Source organism: Olea europaea, chromosome 11 (assembly GCF_002742605.1).
Source record: "Olea europaea var. sylvestris chromosome 11, O_europaea_v1, whole genome shotgun sequence".
Taxonomy (NCBI): Eukaryota; Viridiplantae; Streptophyta; class Magnoliopsida; order Lamiales; family Oleaceae; genus Olea; species Olea europaea.
The window spans coordinates 10,850,075-10,870,785 of record NC_036247.1 but is presented as its reverse complement, the minus strand read 5'-3'; the positions used below and the strand labels follow the sequence as shown (position 1 = coordinate 10,870,785).

Genomic DNA, 20,711 nt, shown 5'->3' with positions numbered 1-20,711 from the left:
AAAAAAAAAGGGAAAATTCTTCCAAACCTTTCAATTTGCTATAGACTACACCTTTATTTTTACGATCGCAGTTCCAAACCTATTCATATTGGTTGCAATCGAAGTCCATTGAACATAATACAATACATCCACTAGTCCTTTAGTCAACCCTGAAATTAAAAGTTTGACTCAATCACAGTTCCTTGCTGGTAAAATTACCATAGATATATACAAATAATTGCAATTAAAAGCTACATTGCTTTTCTTCTACTTCCTCGCCACTTACCCCCTACTACTGTTACACAGAGTGGATGTGGAGCCCGGTAATTAGAACCCCTCCTCCTACTCCAGTCTTTTTCTCATAAATTCTCAACTCCCTCACTGCCAAACCCCACCAGCATCACCACTCCTCCACCACCATTGAATACACTATGCAAAATTACAAAGCATAACAGCCTTTTCAATCCCCTTTTTGTGTTTTGATTTGTGCTGTGCCTTTTGTACCATGATGTTCTTGCAAAGGTTGTGTTTTTTAACCATTGTTGTTTTGTTGAATTCTAATGGAGATATAAAATTTGGAGTTTGTTTGACTTCCGACGGCTTCTCTTTGCTTTCCTTGAAGTCCGCCGTGGATGCCGCCTCCGCATCCGCAAGCTTGGCCGACTGGAACGAGAACGATGCAACGCCGTGCCGCTGGAGTGGAATTTCGTGCATGAACATCTCCGGCTCGGCGGACCCGCGTGTAGTAGGCATATCCGTTGCCGGTAAGAATCTCCGGGGGTATATTCCGTCGGAGCTTGGCAGCTTGATTTATCTCCGGCGGCTTAATTTTCATGATAACAAATTTTTTGGGTCAATTCCCGATCAACTGTTCAATGCTACATCACTTCACAGCATCTTTCTCTATGGTAATAATCTCAGCGGTCCTCTACCTCCCTCTATGTGTAACCTTCCTCACCTACAAAATCTTGATCTTTCGAATAATTCCATATCCGGGCCGCTCCCGAAGTTTCTGAGGAACTGTCGGCAGTTGCAGAGGCTTATTCTCGCCAGAAATGATTTTTCCGGCGAGATTCCTGAGGGGATCTTCCCGGAACTTGCCAATTTGGTGCAGCTTGATCTATCAGGGAACGAATTTAATGGTTCGATCCCAGTAGATATAGGAGAATTGAAGTCACTTTCGGGGACTTTGAATTTGTCATTCAATCATTTTTCAGGGAAAATTCCAAAAACGTTGGGTGATTTGCCACTTACTGTGAGTTTTGATCTTAGGAACAATAACTTAGCTGGTGAAATTCCGCAAACAGGGTCGTTTGCGAATCAGGGTCCTACGGCATTTTTGAATAATCCGATGTTGTGTGGATTTCCATTACAAAGGACTTGTAAAACCAATTCCGGAAATACAACTGGGATTCAGAGTGCTTCTCGCGAAAATGAGGATATTAATGAGAGTAAGCGGATAAAACCGGGGTTTATTATATTGATAGCGGTGGCTGATGCTATTGGAGTGGCATTTGTAGGTTTAGTGATTGTTTACGTGTATTGGAAGAGAAAGGATTCTCATGGTTGTAGTTGTACTGGGAAAGGGAAGCTCGGGGGAAATGAGAAGACGGGTCTGTGTGTTTTTCCTTGCATTAGTGGTTTCCCGAGCAATGATTCGGAGGTGGAGTCAGAAAAGGGGGGTGTTAGTGGTGGTGGAGCTAGTGGTGGGATGAGTGGTGGGGAGGGAGATCTTGTAGCAATTGATAAAGGCTTTAATTTTGAGTTGGATGAGTTGTTGAGGGCATCGGCTTATGTGTTAGGGAAGAGTGGTTTGGGGATTGTGTACAAGGTTGTGCTCGGAAATGGAGTGCCTGTGGCCGTGAGGAGGTTGGGAGAAGGTGGGGAACAGAGGTATAAGGAGTTTGTAGCTGAGGTTCAGGCAATCGGGAGAGTAAACCATCCGAATGTTGTGAAGTTGAGGGCCTATTACTGGGCACCTGACGAGAAGCTTCTCATCAGCGATTTCATTTCCAATGGCAACTTAGCTTCTGCTCTTCGCGGTAAGTTATTACACTCTGCTGTCATTGTTTTTTGGCTAAATTGCATTTTTTGCAAATTTTATGTGCATAGATTCCAATATTAATGGTTAGCTAGGAATATAGTTCAAGATAATACCTTTCTTGAATCCTAGTAGAAAACTAGGATAAGTTCCAAACCGAAGATAGATATATAGGTATTTTGATTTCCCTTTATGTATATTTTTTGGTGCATATGATTACGTTTTATCAAGGAGTGAAGGAGAAGAAACAAAAAGAAAAGAAGTGGTGACAGTATGTTTTGTTAATAATGTTGTTTCTGATGTAATCATTATTATCATCGTGTGAACACCTTTGTAATGAAGGACTACTCCACAAGGATATGCCTTTACTAACAATCTTGTACCTAACTAGGCCATATAGATATTGATGATTCTGGTGAGATAGGTGGAAACATGACATTGTACCGAAGTGGAGCAAAAGTTTTTTCCACTTCTTAACGATTTTTTTGTGAGAACTGCTGATATAAGTTGCATCAAGAACCCAAAAAATTTCCTGCAATGTACTTCTAAATAATAGATGTTTTTTATTAGAAAAAAATTATGATTTAAAATTCATGATTTGCCTAGGAAAATGATTATGCGAGATGTTCATACTTTGACTCCTTTTCGATATCCAAGGAGTCGATATCCAAGACAAGGTCCTTACAAATGGTATCGAGGAAAAGAAAGGAACTGAATATAAAATGGTATTGAGGTTCTGGATTCAACATTATTTTGACATAGTTATGGCATTTGATAGCGTTTGTTTATTAAACATTCACAAAGTTAAATATGAGTTTGAATTCTGAAATCAGAGTATAGACCCGGGGGGTTTTATTTGTAAATTTATCATCAAGGGGAAGTGGTAGGGTAGGGGGTGAATTGGCAGGTTCATTGTTCAAGTAGAAAATATTTATCTTACGGCGCTAAAATGGATTGTATTTGGTATGAAACGTATGTTCTTATTTTCAACCTTAATAGAATTGGCAGTGGATGCTAAAATAAATGCTTGTTTCGTAGGGTAGATTGGATAGTAGTGGACAATATTACGGAAGAAAAATCAGCTAAAATCTTGCTTATTATATTGTTCAATCCTATCCCATAATGCGTACCTAACATCCACCTATATTTTGCGCCATTATTTTTACTTTCATGCGGTGAATGTTGGACTTACAAGAATCACTTCTGCAGGGAAAAATGGTCAGCCGTCATCCAGCTTAACATGGTTAACCAGGCTGAAAATTTTGAAGGGCACAGCACGGGGTTTGGCCTACCTGCACGAATGTAGCCCAAGAAAATTTGTTCATGGAGACATTAAACCGTCAAACATTCTCCTTGACAACGAATTCCAGCCATACATTTCTGATTTTGGCCTCAACCGGCTGATTACCATCACAGGAAACAACCCTTCCTCCTCTGGGGGCTTTATTGGTGGTGCCCTTCCCTATCTAAAACAGAACCTACCGGAGAAAAAAAACAATTATCGAGCACCAGAAGCTCGAGTCACCGGTAGCCAACCTACGCAAAAATGGGACGTCTACTCATTCGGAGTCGTCTTACTCGAAATGCTAACAGGTAAATCTCCAGACTTTTCATTTCCAACAGCTTCAACATCTACAGAGATCCTGGATCTCGTAAGGTGGGTAAGGAGGGGATTCAAAGAGGAAAACCCGTTGTCTGATATAGTTGACCCTATGTTGCTTCAAGAAGTACGCGCCAAGAAGGAAGTACTGGCTGTATTTCACATAGCCCTTGCATGCACAGAGGGAGACCCCGAGGTTCGTCTAAGGATGAAAACTGTGTCCGAAAATCTGGAGAAAGTTGGATCATGAGAAATCGGCATAATTATTGAGCTTATTTTGGATTGCCGAATCTTTTAGCAGTGAGCAAAACTTGTCTGCGATTTTGTATGTTTGTCCTCGTTCTTCTGAACATTCTTCTCACCAGATTTATCTACTTTTGTAGATTCATTTCCTATTGAGTAGCAGTTAAGTTTATACATTTTGTAATTTATGTACTTTCTATATGTTTCTTCGCATTTTCAATAAAAATATACAAATTCTGTTCCCTCGTGTTTAATTTCTCTCTCTGAAATCTGCACAAGTTTGCAGTAGTTCTTTCTTTTTCCTTTTTTTCCTCAAAACACAAGTTCGTAAGAGTCAATTCACTTAGGCTGTAAGTCCCAACAATCGAGCTCAGATTTTGATATTTTGTAGGATAAATTTCAATATTTATCTTATATTAACTTATCCATTAAGGTCAAGGTCTAGATCAAGTTATAAAAGAGAAGTCTTATCTGGCAATTATCTTGAATTCGAGTCTCCTTTTGTGAACTGATCCTCATTTCGAAAAAAAATAGAAGAAGTTATCCATTTACGAGCAACAATGAGATGGATGCATCACTTTGGCAACCAGTTTTATTTGATGTATGTAGCAATAACATGACATAATTATATAACTACTTATCGAATTCAAATTTAATATTCCGAATTTATTGTCTTCTTAATCATCTTGACGACTTCTCATGTGTTTCAAAAGCAAAATTGAAAGGGTTTCATTGAAGCTATATACACGCATAACTAGAGTATGATAAATATCGTGTAAGCACCAGGCATGGACAAGTAACAGTTGAATAAGTTTGGAGTAATCGCCATGTGTGTTTCCATATGTAGATTTGGAGTTTGCTATGTTGTCCTTATATTAAATTTCTCCAATGTTTGTGTACAACGTGTTAAGTTAAAATAATATAGTATTAAATATCACTAGGACAAAACTTTAGACAACCCATAAGTTGGAGCCGAGTTCATCATCTTAGCAAATATTTAACTAACCTATTGTCCACTTTTTTCCTTATGTAAACGACTTTTTTATCTATATATATATTTTTATATGGATCACATTATTATTCACTCTTTCTATCACTTATTTCTTTTCATTTATAAATATTATTGTTTGTACATTCATGCTTATAAACACTTCCTAAACGTTGTCAAATTTCTTATAATAAGTAAACTCTTTGATGGCCTTTGTGGAATCAAAAAGCTAGGAACTACCTGAAATCAAGAGCTTCCATTTAATTGTGGGAAATAATATTTTATTATGTAATCAATTAAAATAAGGAAAAATTAGTGCGGGGATGCCACAAACTTTCAAGTAGCATGGAAACGGCTCCCCACTCTTAAAAAGTGAGATTTTAACTCCTTAAATATTTAAAGTTTTGAGATTAGGTCAACTCGACAATGTGAAAGTTAAAATCACATGCAATTTTCATATTAACATATTTGATAAAGATTATTGATTATTTGGAGTATTGACCTCCTCCCACACCCACCCACCCACACAGGGGCGGACCCAGACGTCTAATATTGTGGGGTCAAAATTTTAATCTTAAGGTTGCCTTGTTTAAGCAAAGCAATAGCATTAGATATTTATGATCTTCATTCAAGTCATCAAGGGCAGTCCCAGACCTTCAGTATTGTGGGGTCAAAATTTTAAAAATAATTTTTTTAATAAACAACATAATATCAATGAAAATAAGTTTATATGTATTTTGAAACTTTGAAAACGTCGTATAATTACATCATTACTAATATTATTAAATAAATTTTGTTACTTGTATAGTTTTGTTTATCATTTCATTGGTAAATGTTGAGCTAACATCGAGTAAATTAATTTGAATATAGAAATTAAATGAATTGAAATAAAATTCAAGTTTAGTTCAGGAAGTAAATGAAATTTAAATTTGAAGCAAATATAATTCGAAAGTAATTCAAATTGCATTTAATTCGTAACGACTCTAAAAAATTTACGTCATATTTCATGTAAGAGTAAGACTTCCAAATGAAACGATATAAATTATATTGAAAAATTTATTGTGCAAAAATAATAATGAATTGAATTTAAAAAAAAAAAACGAGTTAGACGTCTTTTTTAAGGCGTACGTTTGATACATATTTAACTATTTTCGATATCTGTTTGGACCATTCGATATGAAAATGATGTAGTTTTCAAAATAAACTTTTATATGACATAGACGATTTGTGGATTCAAATAGCACATAATTGCAAACGAATTTTTAGAGTTAGGATATTATCGAAACTCTCAAAATATTAGTTTCAAACGGCCTACTTTAACATGTCATAACTTTTGCTATAATTGACCACTTCACATGCCATTAATGAGTGAAAAATTAGGCCATGAGCACTTCAAAATGGTATTAAGAATGCAATATTTTGACTTTATTTGACATTCCGACGAGTGCATCAAAGTAGATTGCCAAAAAAAAAAAAAGGTCAAATTTTGTGGGGTCATTTGATCCCACATGACCCCATGTGGGTCCGCCCATGCACCCACACCTTTATTTTGGTGGGTGGGTGGAGGGGGGAAGAGACATATCAAGTTCCTAAACAAGCACTAAAATTAGAAAAATATTAAATGGTTTGACGATTTTGTCGTCAAACTTTATTCATGGAAAAGTCAAATGCAATTTAACCTATATATTACAAATTTCGTCACGTATGGACTGCTCTCAATAACATTAAAGAGCTAAAACCTCATTTTTAATGTCATTGAACAATTTTCAAACTACCGATAGCGTACTCTTCTTGATTAAATAATGACATTGATCTACAATATGTTAAAAGGTGATTAAAGAGAAAATTTTAAATACCCAATTTACCATTACATATTTAGCTATATACCTAATATACTCATATTTAATTTTTTAGTTTTGTTAAATAATTAATTAATAACGTTAATTCAATTTATTCAATACGAAATTAAAAAAAAATCTTTTCTTTTCCATTTGTCAATAATTCCCTAAATTAATCTTTTTGATGTTATATTATTATTTTTATTAACAGCTTTTATTATAAAATAACTTAAATTTCTTCCATCGATTGAATTAATTAGTTTTAAAAAATAACATCCATGTTCCCTTATTTAAATGGTTGTTTGTTTCACACATATCCTAATAACTAAATAATGTATTTGATAAAATTATTGCATATAGAAGTTACTGTATAATTTAATAAAATTTCATTTCGTGTTATATTTACCTTTATTTAAAAGTTATTTTAATTGGTAGTTACATATGAATTCCCATGATACCTAAATTTAGATAAAAATGAATACCAAATGATATGATAATTATATGCCCACTAATTTTTTTTATTAACTATACAACATTATAACTACAATAAACATTTATAATCTTTGCTCATTTTCACACTTAAATTCTCAATTATTTTTTGCTATATTTTTGTCCTTATATGAAAACTAGATAAATTATTATAACATTATAATATATGTTGAAATTTCAAACGATCCACTCACAAATTAACATATTAAAAAATTTCAATAGACAAAGAGAACATATGATAAAGAAATATGAAGAGAGTCTGTTGAGGCTATGCTTTTTAATTTCCTGCCAATGGAGAGCGTGTGAAAGGAATTGAGAGATGTCTATTTTTTATAATTAACAATTAATTTAAATAAATGAAGGGGTAGATGCAGAGAGTTTTTTGTTAGTATATATACTAAGCAATTAATATAATTAAGAATGTTATAGCTATAAAAGCCAACATTTTTCATTCTAGAACTATTTCAATGAAAGCAATTTGTTGTGCTAGAGCTTCTCAAAACCCGAAAATAACTTAAATGATGCTTATATATGTGATTGTATTCACATTGGGCATTGGAATTTTGAAGAATTCGATTTGCGTGAGACAAATTTTACAGAAAAATACATGGTTATTTTGGTCTTTGACGAAGTATTTAATTATATATGCTAAAAAGATAATAAAGTTCTTTTTTCCTTATTTTTTAAAATTCTTTTAGTGATGTCCATCTAAATGATGAACGTAAGCGACTTATAAGTTGATGAGTGTGGTGAAGGTTTTTCTTTTTCTTTTTCTTTTTTGCTTGGTTCGTATTTCAATTTAATTTCTAATAACATTTAACTGTATGAAATTTTTATTTCAAATTTATCTATTACCACGAATCATTTTAATAGTATATATGCATCCACTTGGAGCGTCCTAAGCACGTGGCAACCCGACAGTATTATTATATTCATATAATTTTTTATTTATATTTATGAATTTGTGGAGCCATTTTTGGCTGAACATCTATATGCTAGATCTCTTTTCATCATTGTGACTCATCTTTGGTTTGATGATTTATATTTTAATATTTTTAATTTAGTTGTTTTATTATTTATTAAGCTGACTTAATAATTACTTTTAAGAGAGATCAGGGAACATTGACATGTGTGCAATTATATTAAACTTTGGCAATTAGGATTTTGTTGAAACGTGAACAACAACCACTTTGTATCGATCTTTGACTGATTTTTATATTAAGGCATCGTCTGTTTATCATTTTTGGAAGAATGAGAATGAAAAATATAGTCATTACGGGCTCTACACAAGAGATAAAAATTCAAATTTGGTGGTTTGATGTGATAGATAACGGTCATATTTTTCATTTTAATGAGAAAATAATGGGAAACAAACGGGGACTAAATAAAATTTCTTGAGATTTTCTTTTTCATATTTACCCAATTTTTTATATTAAACAAAATTTGAAGTGATAATTATATTTGGCATATGTCGCTACATCATATTGATATCTGAGCACATTGACATTATTGATAAAAAAAAAAAAAAAAAAAGTGTTGTATAATGTTATATTTTAGTGATGTGTCCTATAGTTGCTATATAATTTTTTTTTTCAACATTGATAAATAATTTTTTTATTAAATTAACATATCAATGACTTTTTATTTTATATGCTAGAACATCACAGATGAATACATCATTGTATCATCATCGAAAATACGAATAGAAAATGAGGTATGATTCATCAATAGATCAACAAAACGAGTCAGGTTGTCTATTTAATTTGGGGAAAAAAAACATTAATTTTTTTCGTTTTGTTAATTGTTAATGTATTTTTTTTGTCACACCTTAAAATTTGTTTTCATATTTGTAGGATTGATGTCACTAAATAACGACTGCGATTATATCTTTACAAGATAATTGATTTCTTTCATGTTTGTCGGCATGTTATACTCAAGTTGTTGCATTATGAATTTTCAAATTGTTTATCATTTGTTACGAGTTTGATTGTTGTACTTTTAAATTTTTTGGCTTATCTTTTTTGGGTACATGGATAAGACTTACACTTCAAAATGGATCAAGGTTTAGTAGGTAGATAGTGAATTGTGAGTCAAGAAATTGTTTTAAATTTTTGAGAGCCTAATTATAAGAACAATACACATCTAAGGTTGTTACAAGATATAATTTCAAAAATCAAGTCATAATTCAAATTTTATTACTTAAATAGATAAATAAATATATTAAGACCACCATATTATATAGTTTAATAAGGTCACAGTTATATATTACTAACAATTACAAATCAAATATTTTATATATCACAGCTTATTTATCGATCATAAATTATCAAATTAATTGATTACACATTTTTTCTCGATCATAAATCACAAATTTTATTGGTAACAATTTATTACCGATCACAAATTATCAAATTAATAGATCTCGCATTATTTTTGGATCACAAATCATAAATTTTATAGATTAAGGTTTATTTTGTGATCACAAATTATCAAATTAATTTATTATAACTTAATAAATTTGTGAGCCACAATCTTAAAGTTTTGTAACCACATATTATTTATTGATCACAAAGTATCTATTTATCGATCACATATTATTTATTAATTACAAATTAACGATTTTAACGATCACAAACACTCTTCGTCCTTACTTCACCATCGCCGCCAACCGAACACACGCTACCTCACCACCACCGCCACTATTTGCGATCATCGCCAACAGCAGCACCACCATCGTTGCAACACTACCACATGCACCACTGTCACCATTTGCAAACCATTAACAACCACCATACCACTCCACCACATGCACCACCCCAAAACTAACAACAACAACATCGAAAGAGGGTTCTCAATCCTCCTCTCGTGTTTATAGGAAACATACATATTTCTATCGATTCAACCTTCCATTCATACAGATTTCTCTTCTCGCTCTACTTTCTCTTAATTGTGTCTTAATTCTCTACCTCTCTCTAGAAAGCGAGCGATGGAGTTTGGGATCTCTACCTAGGCTACTCGTGAAATTCCATGGAGGCTTGTTGCACGAGGATGAGGGTGGTGGCCGTTGTCGGATTATGGGCGACCATGCTAGACTATGCGTGTGTGACAATGAGGAGAGGAGGGTGAATTGGGTAAGATTATTAGGGTTTTTGATTTAAGTGGGTGTGATTTAGGGAGAGAATGAAGAAAATAGTGGGAGAGGAGAGAGAAAATCTAATGATAATATTTTTAAAATTAAAAAAGTGAATTATGATTTGGCTTTTGAATTAAAAAAATTCTAAATTTGATTTTTGAATTTGAAAGTTGAAATCGGGTTTAATTTCCACCCTAATTAACCTAATATAATTTGTAAAAGGAAAAATTTCATAACTAAGAAGTTAATTATCACCAATTTCAAAACTAAGAACAAATGCTTCAAATTTCAAAAATCAGTTTTTTTTTTTAAATTAATTTATTAAACATATATTTTGTTAATTAGATATATTAAGATCACAATTTATGGATTAATTGGTTACAAATTAATTTTCGGTCACACCTCATCAAATTATTGATCACAACTTATTTCTTGGTCACAAATAAAAAATTTTGAGGTCACAGATTATTTATTGATCAAAAACTAAAAATTTCATGAGTCACAAATTATTCATCAATCATAGAATCAAAACTTTTATTGGTCACAACTCATTTATTCATTGTAAATTATTAAATTAATTGGCCACAATTAATTTTTCAATTACAACTTAATCAATTATGAATCAAAGTCACAAGTTTTAGGTCACATATTACAAATTAATCAATTAGTGGTCATAATCAACCAAATAATTGATCACAAGCATGCAACCCCTCTCATCCCACCCACCATCATTGCCACGACAACTACCATCACTATAACCATTACCACTACTAGACCTCGCAAAACCATAATAGCCGCCCAACCACCAACAGAACCGTCGCAATGTTGCCCAAACACCAACAAAATCATCGATGCCGCCACCACAGCCAACAAACCACCACCACCATTGCTACTCCAACATACAAAAACCAAACCAATGCTTGTTCCACCACCATCACCACATGTAACACTACCATCGCAACCCAATACTGTACCAACACCACCACTGCAACAACTACATAGTTCGTCCTACTCTGTCGCTGTTGCTGCCGCCACCAACAACCATAACCGTCCATTCTCTTCTTCAGTTTTGATCTGCAGCAACTACAACCAAATCGCATCATTCATGCCATCCCACACACAAAACACCTCACACAATCACCACCACCACCACCACCACCACTGTCGATCACCACACCATCGCAAAATAGATCAAATCGAAATTAAAAGAACTCCCAAAAAAATCAAGGCAGTCTTACAGATTCAAGCAACAGTAGCGCCATCTCATTGCGCGTAGCTACGCTGTCTACACTAAAGATCGTTGTTTCAGCAACACGACGCTTCCTCAGCAATACAGCACTATGCCTTGTCTCCGTGGATGAGGATAGTTCCAGTATTGGATGAGGGGTGGAGAGGGAGAGAAGAATAGAGACTGAGAAGCGAGGAAAGAGAGGAAGATAAATGCTTTTTACAGTTTGGGTAAATGTATTAGGGTTTGGGCTGAAATATCCGATTTGTGAAAAGTAAACCTTCTATTTGATTTTAGAACACAGATCTTTAAAAGTAGGGTCTGGTGTGATTTCCACTTCGTAAAATAATCATACCCCAATACGAGCCCAATTCGTATCTAACAGATTCAGCCCAAAGGTGGCCCAACTCAACCCACGGGTACTTTCGTCAATTCGAAAAACATCGCTAGGGTTTTTGAGATGGAGTATATGAACCATGCCCACTCCATTGCAACGAAGATAGCCTTTGCTTCGTCACTCGCTAAACCCTAAAAACCTTTAAGCAAAAGCAGGAGAGGAGCAAAAAATGGCGACTGCGCCAAGGACACTCTCGGCAGAGGCCGACGTACACATGATGTTGGTAGCTGAAGTCCACCTCGACAATGAAAATTGTGACTTCAGATGGAACATTATGTCTTCAAGCACCTCAATGGCGGTAAGTTCATCAAAATGAATTTTTTTCTATAGTTACGAGATCTGATGCTTGCTGTGATTATTTTTGTTGATTTAATTTGATGTTTTACTACTTATTTTGCTAAGTATTTTATATTATCGTGATCTGCATCATTTTTTTAAATTATTTATATCTTTCAAATGTATATTGTTGAATTGCTGGGAATTAAAATGTAGGACTTGTAGATTTAAGTGATTTATTGGCCCTTTACATTGCAAATTTGTATTCTAATGTACGAAAGAAAATTTCCTTTTTTGTATTTACCGTCGACGAATTCATATTAAATTTTCACCGACATTTGCTTTTTTAGTAGTTTGTAAAAGTTATACTTGGGGTTGTTTCTTCCAATTGCTTTCTAATTTCAATTACCCAGCAATGCAGTGAATAATTGGCACCAGATATCTACCTTTACAAATTAAGCTTTTTGAAATATGTTATTTTATTGCCTTGAGACTGATTTTTGACATTCAATAATTAGGTTGCCTACTAAGTTCTTCTCTTTATAAAATGAATAAGGAATTGCAACTAAATGGCGCCTTGTCGTGATATATATATATATATATATATATATATATATATATATTTTTTTTTTTTTTTTTTTTGGGAACTTTGATCTAAAATGAAACTAAGAACAAGAACACAACAAGCCGGATTGAATAACTTAGTTTTATTAACGATAACTTTGGCTTAAATAGCCATTCAATACACAATCTTAACAGAAATGAGAAACCAGCTCACTTAGCAAAAATAAAGCCAAGTAGTAACAGAAACTTGGAACGATTCAAATACAAGTAGATATCCCTAAAGAATAGGACTTTTCCTGTAGACCAGAACATTATTCTAACAAAAAAACTGCAATAAACTCCTTCATTCCCTCCCTTAAACTAAATGCTGTGAAGTAATTAGTTTATACCAAAAATTTCACATACTCCCAGTAGCTTTTGAAGCTTCTAAAAAACTTCAAGCTGCAATGGTTTGGTCATTATGTCCGCCGCCTGATCCTGACTCCCACAATGAACTAATTCAATTGTACTTTCCTTAGTAAGATTCCTTAAGAAATGAAACCTCACACCAATATGCTTGCTGCGACCATGCATAACTGGATTTTTAAACAGCTGATGGTTGAACTATTATCACACATCACAGCAGTACAACATCCATCTAAATGTCCCAACTTTTTTTAAATTCTCTTCATCCAGACTCCTTGACAAGCGCAGGCTGCAGTTGCCACAAACTCAGCTTCTGTAGTTGATAAAGTCACAATAGACTGCTTTTTTAACACCATGAAACAACACTTGAACTCATTAAAAACACGTAACCAGATGTACTCTTCCCGTCTTCCATATCTCCGACATAGTCGCTACCTGTAAATGCCAAAAACTCACTATCTCCTCATTTCTTGTAATGAATTCCATAGTTCACAGTCCCTTTTAAGTATCGAAGTGCTATCTTAGCTGCCTGTAGATGAATCTCCATTGGTTTTGCCATATATCTACATATGAGACAAGTAGCAAACATCATGTTAGGTCACGTGGCAATGAGATACATTAAACTTCCCACCAGCTACTTGTAGCTCATCAACAAAGTCTCCATTTTTGTCTCTGCTTATTTTTAAACCTAAAACTATTAGATTTGCCATTGAATTACTTTCCATCTAACCAAACTTTCTCAAAACCTCCAATGCATATTTCCTTTGGCGTATATAAATACCATCAGACTTTTGTACCACCTCCATCCCAAGAAAGAACCTCATCTTCTTCAAGTCAGACATATCAAACTCTCTTAACATAGAGCTTTTAAATTCAGACATCATAACTTCATCATTACCAGTAAAAACTAAATCATCAACATAAACACTTACAATGATTATTTTTCCTTCTCTGCTTCTCTTTGTGAATAATGTCTGCATGCTATCACACCTCCGAAACCCTTTACCAATGAAATGTGCTTCGATTCGACTAAACCAAGCTCGAAGAGCTTGTTTTAATCCATACAAGACTTTGTGTAACTTGTAAACTAGATGTTCACTGCCCTTTTTTCATATCCTCTTGGACGTTCCACATAAACATCTTCACTTAGCTCACCATGGAGAAAAGTCTACTTGACATCCAGCTGAAAAATTGTCCAATTCTTCTGTGCAGCTAAAGCAATAATCATCCTTATTGTATCCATCCTTGCCACTGGTGCAAAAACTTCTGTATAGTCCACTCCATACTTCTGAGAATATCCTTTAGCGACTAAATTAGCCTTGTACTTATCAATCTTTCCATGCTCAATTGTATTTGGTTTTGTAAACCCACTTCACTCCTATACTTTTGGCCCCAGCCAGTAGCTCAGTGAGTGTCCATGTTTGGTTTTTTTTCGATGGATTTAATTTCACTGTCCATGGCCAATCTCCAATTTGCACTTTTCACAGCTTCCTCAAAAAATAATGGATCAGTTGACACCTCTAATGCCATATGAACTTCATCATCAAAAAGACCTTCACCACTAAAATAATCACCCATCCATGTAGGAGGTTACCTCTCACGAGATTACCTCAACTCCCCCACTCTCTCTTTACCCTCACTAGAACCATCTTCCTCTTCTCTAACTCCCTTATCACGAGTCTTTCCTATCTCTCCATCAGTACTTTCTCCATTCCCATTTTCACTCACCCCTTCTTCATTCTTACCATCACCATCACCCCATTCTAAGTCTACTACTATTTGTTTTTCATAACTCACATCCCAATCCCATTGCTTTTTTCCTTAAAAAATTACATCTCTACTCACAATAACTCTCTTATCTTAGCAATAGGATTGAATAGCCTGTAACCTTTTGATTCCTTACTAACTCCCAATAGCACAAAAGTATTGCTTTTATTATCAAGGTTAGTCCTCCTTTCTTCTGGAACATGAACGTGTGCTATGTAACCAAAGACTCGAAAATGATCTACTAAGGGTTTCACTCCACTCCAAGCCTTCTGGTGTAACATCCTTGACTACCAATGTGGGATACCTGTTTAGGACATAAATAGTCCAATTCATTGCCTCCAGCCAAAAAGTCTTGAGAATATTATTGTCAGATAACATGGAACGAACCATGTTAATCACAGTTCTATTTTTCCTTGCAACTACACCGTTTTGTTGCGGAGTATAAGCGGTGGTTAGCTACTTCTTAATTCCACTTTGTTTGCAAAAATCATTGAGCGCATTTGAATTCTCCTCCTCTATCAGTGTGAAAACACTTAACAAATAACTCCGTTTCTTTTTCAATCATAGTCTTAAAGCATTTAAAAGAATTTAAAGCCTCTGACTTCTCTACCAAGAAATACACCCATGCTTTTCTACTATAATCATCAATGAATAACAAAATGTACCTCTTTTTGCTATTAGATGTAGGAGTGATCAGACCACAAATATCTACACGAATAAGTTTCAACTACTGAGTTACTCTCCAAGTACTCTTCTTTGGAATAGGGTCACAGTGTTGCTTCCCGTTAAAGCAATCAGTGCATGTCACACTTGAGGCAGAGGGTTGAGGAAGTCCACGTACCATGTTCTTGTACAACAAGGTTCTCAAACCCTTGTAACTCAGATGCCCATACCTCCGAAGTTAAAGATGAAATAAGTTTTGAGTTCTTGTGTGACAACACTGTTCAAATTGTACTTGAGAGGGAGCTTGAGACCGAGGCAGCAAGATAAACATCCGATTGGCACTCATGTTGGTTTAAATTATCAATCCCTTCCCTGGATGAAATATCTTGCTCATCCCTCCCTTGATCAAAATAGCCAAGCCTCTTTCTTGCAATTGCCCTATGCTCAAAAGATTATTTCTCAATTTTGGAATATAGTATACCTCAGCAACAACATGATTGACTCCATTCAGTAGTAGCTTCACACTATCCTTTCCCATCACATCCATCTTAGTGTTGTTCCCCAATTTTACCAAATGTTGAAATTTTCCATTGAATTCATTGAACATAGTTCGATCGCCGCACATGTGATTAGAACACCCTGAATCAAGGAACCATGCAACTTCTCTTCCACAGAAGACATCAAAAGCATTTCTTCTTCCCCATCCAGCTCTGCATAATTTGCTTCTTTGATCCCAAAAGGACATTCATACTTAAAATGTCCAAGTTAATTGCATCGGTAACACTCCACAATTGCTTTTTTGAAGTCTGCTTGACCTCTCCCTCTCCCTCTTCCTCTGTAGGTACCACGACCACGACCTCTCCTTCCTTCAGCTGTCACTTTCAAAGCCCGTTCCTCACCATTACGTCTCTGAAACTTCTGTTCATGCACTATTAATGAGCTTTGTAACTCATCAACAGTAAGAGCATCAATGTCCTTTGACTTCTCAATAGAACATACAATATAGTTGAACTTCTCAGTTAAAGAGCATAAAATTTTCTCCACCACTTTAACATCCTGCATATCTTCTCCATAAATTCGCATCTTGTTGGGCACTTTCATGACCCTAGAGAAGTACTTTGTCACCTTTCACCAGACCTCATCTTAAGAGTTTCAAATTCTCTATGGAGAGCTTGAAGATGAGACCTCTTGACCCTTTTATTTTGATAAGTGTGTTTTCACACACTTATTTAGCTCACTAACATGACTTAAACATGGACAAAATAGTCGAATTATGACTTAATCTTATTAAATTCATGCTATGTAGGTGTTTCTATGGAAAAGATGGAATTCAGAAGAAAAGAGCCGAAAAAGGACCAAAACAGAACAAAGCGATAGATCGAGGACCAAGTTGCAAATAATCCATAGATGAGACGGGAAATGAAATGAAGATTCAAGAGTGTTAAAGTTCAATCGGATGAGGAAAGGAATCAAGAGGTGAAATATGGTCGAAGTATTATCAAGTATCAAATTTCAGGCGAAAAAGTTATGCTCGTGATTTTGAGTTTCTACTTGAGATCCATTTTTGACATAGTAAAAATCAGAATTTGAGGAAGCCTATTTCTATCAAAAGTGTACATCTTTGAGTTTTATTCCCAATGCACTTTGAATCACCTCAATCAGAGATTAGGAGAGAAATTTATGACCAAAATACTGAAAGCTGTCCGGAGGAAAAATTTTATAACCATGCGGCCGCATGGTTATAATTCCTTGCGGTCGCACAGGGTATTGCAGGGATCCAAATGAGTTGAAAAATTGAACCATGCGACCGCATGGTTTAACACCATACGGCCGCATGGCTTTAAGGTCGATAAAAAATTCTGAAATCCCGTTTTTAATTGAAACTCTTTCGGGGCTCCGTGGGGACATGATATAAAAGCCAAAATTCATCAGAAAAAGGGCAGAACGTCCAGGGAGAAGAAGAATACAACTTTTGGAGACAAGGAACACAAACTTGAAGCCGATTTCACAAGGATTCAAAGGGGTTTTCAAGGTTTTGTTCAAGAATTCAGATTTCAAGAACTTTCATACGGGTGTTATTCCTTCTAATCATTAATTTCGTTTTGTTTTCTGTAATTATGAATCTTCTAGGCCAGGGTTTTAATTACTAGGTGATCGATGAACCGTTGTTTGTTATTTTAATTCTATATTTCATGAACTTGATATAAAGATTCGTTTGATATTTTGATTGATTTACATGCATTAATTTTCTTCCGCAATTAGTGGCCAATGATTGTGTGAGTATTGATGACTTGTTTCTTACATTCGAGAGAAGTGGAATAGGTTCGATAAGGTGTAAATTAACATAGGATCCGATAGGGGATAGAGATATACCCCTATGCTTTATGTAATTCTTAAATTGTTCACAAAACTACATGAATTCTTGTATGTTTGCATCATCCATAGAGATATAGGCTGGTGGTGTGCAAGAATAGGTCTAATATATATCGAGAGAGTATATTGGATAGAATAGGAACATTGAATTGGCAAATTTTCATCGAATCATTAATTTTATGAAATTAGGGTTTTTATAACTTCAATTGGGGATTTGTGATTCTAGTGACTTTAATTTGATTCATTTTAATAAATTAGCTTTTAAACTTGCTTAATTTCATTTACTTGAGTGTTTAAGTCGTTTAATTAGAGAAATTTCGAAATTAGGGTTTCTAATTGAGAAATTAGGGTTTTCAATTGAAATTAGGGTTTTTAGTTGAAATTGGGGCTTTTTGCACTTAGATCACATTTTCACTCAATTAGATTCGGTTAAGGCTAGATTAAATAGAATTTAACTACTCAATCTCTGAGGGACGATATTCGGACTTTTAAAAATCCACTTTATTACTTGTTACGAACCGTACACTTGCGGTAGTTTTAAATCGAAAGAATTATTTCGTGAACACATTTCCTTTAAATTTTTCTTCATGGCGTCCCATATATATTTGGCAATGTTCTTCCTGAGAATGGTGTCAAGAACGGTCCAATAGATTGCCTCGAAGAGATAGTTATTCACTTTCAGGTCCTTCAGCTTCATCTTATCATTCTTCTTTCGTTATGCATCTGTCTGCAACGATTCACTTGCTGGTTCAATAAAGCTAGGCTCCACCAGCCCCCAAAATTCCTTAGATCGCAAAAAAATTTCCATCAGCATGCTCCTATGGTCATAGTGACCATCAAAGCAAGGAATGGCTGGTTGCATAAAACTTCCTTTTGTAGTCATCTTCTGTGCTGCTGCAAGAATTTTAAAGACTGCTGCTTTGATTTGTCAAGCCCAGTGGAGGCTCTGATACCAAATTGATGGAAAATTTGATCTAAAATGAAATTAAGAATAAGAACACAACAAGCTAAATTGAATGACTTAGTTTTATTAACAATAACTTTGGCTTAAATAGCCATTCAATACAAAATCTTTATAGAAACGAGAAAACAGCCCACTTAGCGGAAATAAAGCAAGTGGTAACAGAAACTTGGAACAATTCAAATAAAAGTAGATGTCCCTAAAGACTAGGACTTTTCCTGTAGACCAGAATATTATTCTAACAAAAAACTACCATAAACTCCTTCAGATTTTTGGGATCTTTAGTATTTATACTCCAGCGTCTTCTTTAGTAGTTGGTAGTGATTTTTAGTTTCTGTTTACTGTTTAGGAATTTATATTATTAACCTTGGGAGGCTGCCGGGGTTATTGTTGCTATTGAGAATCCTCAAGACATCATCGTTCAATTTGTCAGACCATATGGTTAGAGAGCTGTCTAAAGTTTGGACAGTACACTGGTGCTCGTGCAATTGCTGGTCCTCATACTTCTGGAACATAGTTTCAGACATCATTCAGTGAGCCACACATTTTGATCCTTACTGACCAAAGAACTAATCATCAAGTGAGTCTTTTAATTAATCCTGGCGCAGTATTCTCTGGATTATCAAATTATTGATTAGAATGTGGGGTTGCTTTTGTTTCATCATGACTATGGTACTTAATGTGATCTTTCTGCAGCCTATTTAAGAAGCCGCGGTTTCTAGCATCCCCACCATTGCTTTCTCTGACACCGATTCACAAATGAGGTATGTTGATATTGGCATCCCTACCAACAACAAAGGGAAACACAACATCAGTTGTCTTTTCTGGCTCTTTGTAAGATGGTTCTGTAAATGCATGGCATCATTGCTCCTGGTCACAAGTGGGATGTGATGGTAAATTGTCTAGAAAATTTTGTTTCTCATACTCATCAGTAGAATTTTGTGCTTTTCTAATGGGACACAATGATTCTTTGAGGATTAGAATTTGCATACTTGGAAGCAAGTGAAGATTATACTTCTTAACAAAATATGTGTAACGACCCGGACCTCTCGCCCAAGCCGTTAACTTACAACGTCCGCCAAGGCCCACTTACTCCTCATGACTTTCTGTCGCGTCCCCCAGGATTCGAACCCATAACCTTCCCCTTAAGTAAGATATTATACTCTTTTTATAGCTCGTGTTAAGCAATATAATTTGGAATCAAGAAAAAATAATTTCGAGCTAGTATGCCAGAGTTATTCTAACATTTTTTTTTTGACCTGACAGTCCATCCTGAAGGATTTAACTTCTTTGCATTCAACCCGAATGCCTTATAGTATCTCATGCTAGAATTTACATACATATCAAGAAATAAAAATTTACCACTTGCACCATGTATTCTTACCTCCAAAGAAATTTTTGAAATTTGGCTTTGTAAATAAAATGATACTCCTTTTTCAGAATACGTGTGTCAATGTGTGTAAATGTGAGAGTGATAGTTTCTGTGCGGTAAAGAAGAATTTTTTTCTTTCATATGATATATAAAGGTAACCACTTGTATTTTTATCTATCACTCAAAACGACAAAACGTATATCAAAACGTACAAATTTTCAGTTGAATATTCAATAGATGATTAATATATTATTTATTTCCATTGGTCACGTCTTATCATGTCTGAATTCTGACGGTTGATTGCCAATTATTAATGGAGTGAGCTTAATGAATGGTTAACATATATTAAATTACAATTCATTTCAAATTCCTAAAAAACACGTATTGGGTATTC

At 34.7% G+C, this 20,711-nt stretch overlaps 2 protein-coding genes across 7 annotated transcripts in view; both read left to right on the top strand.

The window, feature by feature from the left end:
• Positions 1-237: 237 nt before the first annotated feature.
• Positions 238-4,096, top strand: LOC111403363 (receptor protein kinase-like protein ZAR1). Its single transcript, XM_023031846.1, has 2 exons — positions 238-2,021; positions 3,230-4,096. Exons 1-2 carry the CDS (start codon positions 485-487, stop codon positions 3,868-3,870), a joined length of 2,178 nt encoding a protein of 725 aa, XP_022887614.1. The 5' UTR covers positions 238-484; the 3' UTR covers positions 3,871-4,096.
• Positions 4,097-11,973: 7,877 nt separating this feature from the next.
• Positions 11,974-20,711, top strand: part of LOC111403361 (40S ribosomal protein SA-like) — a 19,229-nt gene continuing 10,491 nt past the window's right edge. For 2 of the 6 annotated variants that reach the window (XM_023031840.1, XM_023031845.1), the window contains exons 1-2: positions 18,531-19,525; positions 19,642-19,709. In XM_023031840.1, coding sequence (XP_022887608.1) covers positions 19,705-19,709 — 5 coding nt within the window. In that variant the 5' untranslated portion in view covers positions 18,531-19,525; positions 19,642-19,704. Of the gene's footprint in view, positions 12,235-18,518; positions 19,526-19,641; positions 19,839-19,920; positions 20,706-20,711 lie in introns of those variants that run through there. The other 4 variants (XM_023031842.1, XM_023031841.1, XR_002704443.1 and 1 more) reach the window with 4 other exon arrangements.

What these genes read in the sequence shown, in the direction of transcription:
- LOC111403363 (XM_023031846.1), top strand. Translation starts at nt 485, where the DNA reads ATGATGTTCTTGCAAAGGTTGTGTTTTTTAACCATTGTTGTTTTGTTG. An exon ending in CTTAGCTTCTGCTCTTCGCG is followed by an intron (nt 2,022 to 3,229) that starts GTAAGTTATTAC and finishes TCACTTCTGCAG; the next exon opens with GGAAAAATGGTCAGCCGTCA.